The sequence below is a fragment of the Prunus persica genome, chromosome G3 (genome assembly GCF_000346465.2).
Source record: "Prunus persica cultivar Lovell chromosome G3, Prunus_persica_NCBIv2, whole genome shotgun sequence".
NCBI classification, from domain to species: Eukaryota; Viridiplantae; Streptophyta; class Magnoliopsida; order Rosales; family Rosaceae; genus Prunus; species Prunus persica.
The window spans coordinates 5,307,121-5,315,109 of record NC_034011.1 but is presented as its reverse complement, the minus strand read 5'-3'; the positions used below and the strand labels follow the sequence as shown (position 1 = coordinate 5,315,109).

General features: G+C 37.3%; 1 protein-coding gene across 4 annotated transcripts; it reads left to right on the top strand.

Annotated features, from left to right (window-relative positions):
• Positions 1,119 to 7,019, top strand: LOC18782287. 4 transcript variants are annotated; one of them, XM_020560781.1, is made up of 13 exons: positions 1,119 to 1,601; positions 2,348 to 2,550; positions 2,641 to 2,729; positions 2,812 to 2,914; positions 3,043 to 3,206; positions 3,370 to 4,151; positions 4,238 to 4,337; positions 4,721 to 4,806; positions 5,454 to 5,562; positions 5,660 to 5,724; positions 6,067 to 6,175; positions 6,294 to 6,401; positions 6,648 to 7,019. In XM_020560781.1, exons 1-13 carry the CDS (start codon positions 1,446 to 1,448, stop codon positions 6,773 to 6,775), a joined length of 2,202 nt encoding a protein of 733 aa, XP_020416370.1. In that variant the 5' UTR covers positions 1,119 to 1,445; the 3' UTR covers positions 6,776 to 7,019. The 4 variants fall into 4 exon arrangements, with proteins under 4 accessions (XP_020416370.1, XP_020416369.1, XP_020416368.1 ...); XM_020560780.1 differs by having other exon boundaries at positions 5,657 to 5,724; XM_020560779.1 differs by having other exon boundaries at positions 5,654 to 5,724.

The window sequence follows — 7,989 nt, the reverse complement described above, 5'->3', positions numbered from 1 at the left end:
TGAACCATAGATGCTAGTGTGTTGAGGGCTGTGGTTTTGATGAACATGCTTGTGCTTGCAATAGCTCAAGCTGATATGAATCCTTCCTATACTAATACGGTTCCAAATGGCAACACTCTTGGACAAGTTGACGATGTCTTTGATCCTTCCAATTAACTAAGTACACCCTATTTAACTACCAAAAATACCTCTTGTACAACCTAATACACTCTATCACACAACACCTTAATGGATCTGAATCATCTGCTTGGAATTTATCTGCTAGGATCTGCTTGACTTTTAATATAAAGCTGCCACATCAAATATAATACTATCCAATGGTGAAAATAACTGTCACGCCATATATTGTAGTGAATTTAAAATAAAAATATATTTTTGCCAAACAGACAAAAGCTAACGTCGTTAGTTATATTCTTCTTCATAAATAGATTTAAGGAATCCCAAGTACGAACTCAATTATGCCAATTGTAGCCAAAAAAAGAAAGAAAAAAAAAACCCTTCTATTTCCAATCAAATGATCACCAACCTGACTGGTTCACAACGTAATTAATAATCCATCCCACATATACTTCCATGACGGCAACAAGCTACGAGTGCGATAGGTGGGAGGGGATGAATGTGTGGGATTGAGGTTGTGGAGCATTTTGTTTAGGGTAGAATTTCATGTAATCGGTGTAGGTGTTGGAGGAGGCCTAGTTGATTTTATTATTCTTATTATTATCAATTGAAAATTATAGAAAAAATAATAGGAGTTTTAGCTGATTGGCTTATAAATTATAATGGGATTGAGAATAAAATGATTTCTACAAGTTGAGAGTAGAAAGAAAGGCGATGGGATAAAATAAATAAAAATGGGGTTTTGTGGACTCTCAGATTTTTTAAGAAGAAGAAGAAGGAAAAAAAAAGAAGTAGATATCTATTTTGGTCATTTTATATTGGGGTAAATGAATAATTCAATAAATAATTTGGTAATATGGTGTACTCAGTTAATTTTAGAATTCGTTTAGTTGCACTCAAATCTGCTCGCTTAATTCTTCATTTTTCTTATTAACTTGTGCACTATTTCGATAATTTGTGCAATTAACCTCAAATGACAACTTTTATTCTCAAAAATTAGATTGCACATACAAACGTGAGGTCTAATTTTTAAGGTTAAATTTTTCAATCGAAGAAGGTTTTTAGATGACATTAGTAATTTTTGGACGAAAAATTAACGTAATGAGTAAAAACAATCTGAAACTCCAGTGTTCGTGTAATTGCTGAAAAATTGAGTGCGTGCCAGCGCAAATAACTTTTTTACACGAACATGAGTGGTCGGGGTGCGCACGGTCCAAAAATAAAAAAACAAAAAAAAACCCTGCTCCCTCCCGCTCAACTTTTCGAATCCTTCTGTGAGTCTTCTCTTTCTCTCTCTTAGGGTTCTCTCCTGAAACTTGACATGTGAGATGAACGAGGTTCAGAGCTCCGACCCAGTGGACCCGCTGCAGGGTTACACAGGCCTCGCCGTCTTCCCAAATAGCGGGAAAATCTTACCGGACAATTCCAAGCCCTACGACATCGGCGACGACCTCCAAACCATCCATACTCAACTCAAGTCCGTGGTACCTACTCTCGCTTTATCTCCGTCCTCATTTCTCACCCACTTTCTTCTTATACTTTTCAAAATTGGAATTTGAGTTTAATTTTGTTCCTGCTTACTGTGAGTTTCCAGTCAGATTGTTTTCTCTCTCTCTCTCTCTCTCTCTCTCTCTCTCTCTCTCTAAATTTCTGATCTATAAAGTGCAGGATGGGTTGTTACTGTGTAGTTATGAATCTTCTAGTTTTATTTTTTGAGGTAGAGGGTTCAATTTCTAGTTGATTGAGCTTAATGTAACTATTTTGATCTGGGTTCTTAAATGAAGGCTATAATCCTGTTTGGTTGCTGAGACAACGAATGAAAAGCAGATAAATGCATATAATGCTAAACTTTTGACACCTCGTTTGGCACTTGGAATTTGGGAAAGCTGAAGTAATCCTTCGATTTTTCCTTTCAAATTTTGGGGATACTAATTTTGGAAAGCTCATAATACCATTTTTTATTATTATTTTGTTTATGATTTGATTTGATTTGTTAAAATTCAACAAGCAGGCCGAGAACCAAGGGGTTTGTCATTACTGAACTTATAGCTTATTGTCTCGCATGCAGTGCGGAACTGACTCTATAAGTGTAACATATGTTTTTTGCTTTCAAGTTTTGTCTCAAATAAAGTCATTCTATGTTCTGCCGTTGAGTCAATGACATGGTACACTGTAGTTCAATCACTGGGTGGGAAGCAAACATGGTTAATTATTTATTCTGCTTTTTCAGGCCTTACAACAGAGTCCAACTAAACTTAAAGATCAGGCGAAAAACATTGTAAGTGGTACTTCGGAAATTCCGAAGTCTGTTAATCCACAAGCATTGAAACAGAAAGATGCAGTTGTTCCTGAAATGGCTGAGGAAAACCCTCGACAGCAAAGACGAGCCTTGGGTCGTAAACGGGCTCGTTTCTCTGTGAAGCCTAATTCCAGGTAAAGCTTATGGTTGATGCTTCATTTTCTTAAGAAGTACTTTTACTCTGTTAAAGATACAGGTTGATGTTTGTTATATTCAATTTGCAGTCAACCTGCTATGAGTCTGCTACCACCTTTGGATATCAAAAACTTGAAAGACACTGAGGAATTATGGACAGCCTATGAGAGGCATGAGAGTAAGTTGCACTCCCTCTGTACTTCTGAATCTATACTACTTGAGCAACTGTAAACTTTTACTGCTTTCTGATTGGTGCACAGATGCTAAAAAAGAAATAGAGAAGCAGATGGGTGGTGCTGTGTTGGATGCAGATCAGCAGAATCCATCCCCGATTAAACGGAGCCGTCAACCAGGAATTTTGGGGTATTATTAAAATTTGTTTACTGGCCTAAAATAAATACTTTCATCTATTCCTTCAATATGCCCGCATTAGCGTGCACCATCCTTTTTCCTATTTGTGGTGTAAGACAGCATTTTTGTTGATAACACAGGAGGTCAGCTAAATATAAGCCTCTCTATCCATCGACCGATGCTGAAACTAGTGAGAATGGTAAAACCTCTCAAGATATGCTTGAAACAAGCATTCACAGTCCATTGAATCACAGCTCACAAGCAGAAAACAAAGATGTTGCATTGGAGGAGGTGGATTTAGCTGGTAAGCAATTCCTGTTAAAGAGAAAAGGTCTTTTAGCATCTACTGTGTGAATTAATAGTTTTCCCTGTTATCTCCCTTTTCCCTTTTCCTATCATGCATTTTTTTTTCTCCCCACCCCTCCTATTATTCCTTCCTGATGGCATGACAACTGTAATCTTCACAGGTGCAACAGCTAAGGCAGATAAAGAACTGGGTGAAATTTTACATGACCTGCTGTCTAAAAATTGTGAAGATCTAGAAGGGGATGGGGCGGTCAGTCTTTTACAGGAGCACTTGAAGATCAAGCCTATTAAAATGAAGAAATTAAGCCTCCCAGAATTCCCAAGTATCCGCAAGGTTGATTATAGGTCTTCAAGAAGAACCTTGCCAAAGCCTACAAATGTCTTGACAGACATAGATAACTTGGTTAAAGGGATACGCAGTAAAACACCTGCTAAGCGCAAACAGGGGGCAGAAGGGTCTATTCATTTAGCTTCTCCAACACCACCAAAGAGCCCTTTTGCTTCAATTTCGGCTCTAAAGAAGAGGATTTTACAGTCAAATCCATCAAGTGATCCATTTTCAGCTGATGATATTGATAGGTTTCTAGAGACAAATCCTTCTTTAGTTGAGAATGGCAACAAACAATCTGAGCTGGTTGACACAAGAGAGCAAGCGACCATTTCTGATAAGTTGAAGTTAATTAAACAAACTGATAATTTTGAAGTCCCGACAGGTTCACCTGAAGTGGCTATTGAAGAATTCAGTCATGCATTTGAAAGATCTATGAGTGGAGATTCAAGTAAACATGGTGAGAGTATTGTTGTTGGCTCAAGTAGATCTCATCTTGAAATGGAGGATAACATTGGAAGCAACAATATGGATATCAGGGTTATGGATGGTCCATTAAGTAGGCCTGATGCTGACACAGATACTTGGGAAAATGGGGGCAATGATGGGGACAAGGTCAATTTACCTTTTGGCTTCTGTATGTTTTATTTTCAGAACTGTAAATGTTTGCTGATTTTGTGATGTATTATGACGAGATACAGGTGGAAGACACACTGGAGGAAGCACTGGATAGTGCAGAACCTGAACTTAATGTGTCAGTGTCAACTTTGGAAAAGTCGAACGGCACTCAGAATGAATTAGGTATGAGCTGCTTGTACTAAATGAGAAATACTTGTGTAGTGTGTAATCAACTAAAATCTCATATCAGAGCTTCAATTGCATTTATTTGCCACTAGACTCTGCAATGTTCCGCATCTACTGTAAGTATCCAGACCCACCAGTTATGATATCAGGGACTGAAAAAAACTTGTAAAACTAATTGAACCCAGTTACCAGTTCATATTGGAGATGAAATTTTACAGAGCCCACCAGTTAAACTTAGTCCAGCTTGTTGAAATCTGCTTCTAGTGTCTCAATACATGTGTTTAACATTAGAAATTTGATTGTTCTTCGCTAACATTAAATTGTTTTTGATCACTTCTATTCTAACTACCTTTGCTTGTCATTTCTTATTTCTCTAATAGATCAATTACATTCAACAGAAGTTGAGGAGCATCCAACAGATGGTCTCTCCAGAAACCTAGACACTGGTCCAGAGACACACAACGAGGTTACTAATTACCAGGCTATTTTCCTTTGCCATTCTCTCATGTTATTTGGTGGTTCTCACAATTTTTTAATACCTTTTGACATATTCTAGCATTTCTGTAGTGGTCACACGGAACTTCCATCGTATTATATCATCATTGCCATTATCGTCATCATCAGTTGTTTTTATATAAATAACAAAGCTCTATTCTCAAGTTTGGCAATTTTTGAGAAGCAGTGATGTTCTTAAGTTTCTTTAAGGTATCCATTCATCTGTACTTATGTGGGGCAAATATGTCCCAACAGTGGTATACAGTGTACCCATCTACTTTAAGTTCATAGTTTTCCACCTGGTAGGTAGTCCGATGTTAAAGGTTACTTTTGAATTCATGTTGGACAATATAAGCCCATTCTGGCCTTCTTTAATAATGGGTGTGGATGAATCAGAATTATCAAGAATTCAGTAGACTCAGTTTGCATGTGGCTGAGTGTAAACAGAATATGATAGAAGTATTTGCCCTTGAAATCTGACTTACTTGAACTTTAATGCCCAGAAGCTTGTTGCTTGCTTGCTTTTTAAGCTAGGATTTCTCTTCTTCGTTATTTTTTTCTTTCTCAAATAGTCTTTTTATCATAACTAATTTTATATTTATGTTTCTTGTAAAACAGAGAATACAAGAGCATTCTGGAGCATTATTGAATGAACAGATCAAAGCAAACTCACGTCCACGCAGAAAGCAGAAGAGTAAAGAAGTTTCTAAAAGGCAAAGTCGAGAAGGTGTTTACTCAGGCAATCTGACACTACTCATTTTACTACTTCTCTGCTGCCGGTTTACTGCTTATTTCTCTAATATATCAATTACATTCAGCAGCAGTTGATGAGGATCCAGCGGATGGTCGGTCCAGAAACCTGGACAGTGGTTCAGAGACACACAATGAGGTTACTTATTTCTAGGCTGTTTTCCTTTGTCATTATTTCATGTTATTTGGTGGTTGTCATGATTTATTTGATATCTTTGTCACATTCTAGCATTTGTGCAGTGTTCACAGAATTTCCATCAATTTTAATCATCACTGTCAGTATCATCATCATCATCATCATCATCAATTGTTTTATCAAAATTACAAGTTGTGCTTGTCACTCTATCCTTAAGTTTGGCAATTTTTGAAGAGCAGTGATGTTCTGAAGTTTGTTTAAGTAGTCCATTCATTCATACTCATGTGGAGCAAACATGGCTCATGGGTGGCATACAATTTTGCATTTATGTTTCTTGTGAAACAGATAATGCAAGAGCCTTCTGGAGCATCATTGAATCAACAGATCAAAGCAAACTCGCCTCAGCAAAGAAAACGGAAGAGTAAAGAAGTTTCTAAAAGGCAAAGTCTAGCAGGTACTCATGCAAATCTGACAATATACTGATATTACTGCTGCTGCTGCTGCTGCTTGGTTACTACTAGTATTAATATTTAATTTTCTATTGGAATTTTGTACCTATATTGTTTTCATAGGGGCTGGTACATTGTGGCAATCTGGGGTAAGGCGAAGCACGAGGATCAAGACTAGACCTTTGGAGTTTTGGAAAGGGGAACGGTTGTTATTTGGACGTATACACGAGAGTGAGTATTTTGTGTGCATTTATTTGGATGAGAAATTCCTTTTATGTCATGATGATATCGCCCACTTATAAGACTATCCACAAAGTTTAAGTATTTCTTAGGCTCCTTGCATGGATCACAGCCAGAATGCTCTGTTTTAATTTCTATGTTACTAGCCCTCTCCCATGTATCTGATTGCCTTTGTACTTTTTCATTTTGTTTAAGAAAATCACGAGTGAAACAAGTTAATTGCATTGGATCTTGCAGGTCTGCCAACAGTAATTGGGATGAAGTACGCCTCTCCAGGAAAGGGTGACGGAAAAGCCCCTCTGAAGGTGAAGTCCTTTGTGTCTGATAAATACAAAGAGCTTGTTGAGCTAGCAGCTTTGCATTGAGTTGGCTATATCACTGAAGAATTTGAGATTTGAGATATGCAATGGCTTTCCTTGTTCTTTCCATCCCTAGGAACGGTTTTTCGTTTTAAGAAGTATTCACCAAAGTGGAAGGCCTATCTTGTGAGTAATTAGTAAAGACTATTGTGGTAAATTAACCTCGCTGACTATTGTAGAAATTTAGTCTCTATGAAGATTCCATGATGATCAATATATGAAAGGTGATTCTCATTGAAGTCTTTGGAAAGATCCTTTTTTTCTTCTTCTTGATATTCTCTCTTTCGGTGTTCTTGTCAAAACGAAATTTCCATAGAAAATGCTATAAGAGAGCAGCCTTCTAATTCAAAGGTTATGGAAAGACCTTAACTCTATTTTGTATCTTATCATTGACAAGGGTTTGAATGGGGTTTTCAGTCCTTTTCCATAAGTTTATTAGTCTTGAAGATGGTTCCCATTGAGTGTTGCTATTTCTTTCTTCACATGTGTACAGATTGACCTCGGTTTCCTGTATCTCCATGGAATTGGAAGCCCCCGCAATGCGTTTCTTTTTTCTTTTTTGGGTCTCTAAACGACAATAACTTTCTTGATTGAACCACATTAGCAACATGCAAAGGTTCTTTTCTCTTACTTCCTACCAAATGATAGCAACCTTTTGCAATTTAAGAAAGATATGCATATTCAACGAACAAAGTCTCTGCGGGTCCCGTGTTCAATCTAAATGACTTGAAATTTAGTTGAACAAAATAACTGGGACATTTTATTCAAAGTAACTTGTTTGAACGGCTTGCACTTCAGTTGAAAAAAGAATTGTGACATTTGATTCAAAGAAACTTCGGAATTTCTTAAGTTTTTTTTTTTTTTGGTGGCTAGAGGCACAACAAAGTGCTTCTTCGAACCCTAAAGCCTAATTCAAACTACTTTATACCCTCTTGACCTACTTTCGTATAAATGTAGCCATTTCTCCAAGATGTTGCAATTATCAAAGACAATAGAAAAATCCGGACGACTGCTTTGTTTCCAGAGACAACTTCATGGCATCGGAAGATTGCTTCCATTTCAGAAGTCAAAAGTCATATTTTGGGTCTTCCCATTGGTTCACGCCACTTGAATTTTCAGGACAAGCAAACACTGTGGATCAATTAGCAGTCAATCTGACCCCCAGACAAAAATAAATATAGCAGTCAATATGTCAGAGTTGCAGGTTTTGTCACGTGTCA

Bases quoted from the DNA above. Each gene is read 5' to 3' on its own strand.
- LOC18782287 (XM_020560777.1), top strand. From the start codon at position 1,446: ATGAACGAGGTTCAGAGCTCCGACCCAGTGGACCCGCTGCAGGGTTAC. The intron at 4,152-4,237 runs GTCAATTTACCT...GACGAGATACAG, and splicing joins GGGGCAATGATGGGGACAAG to GTGGAAGACACACTGGAGGA. The intron at 6,176-6,293 runs GTACTCATGCAA...TTGTTTTCATAG, and splicing joins TAAAAGGCAAAGTCTAGCAG to GGGCTGGTACATTGTGGCAA.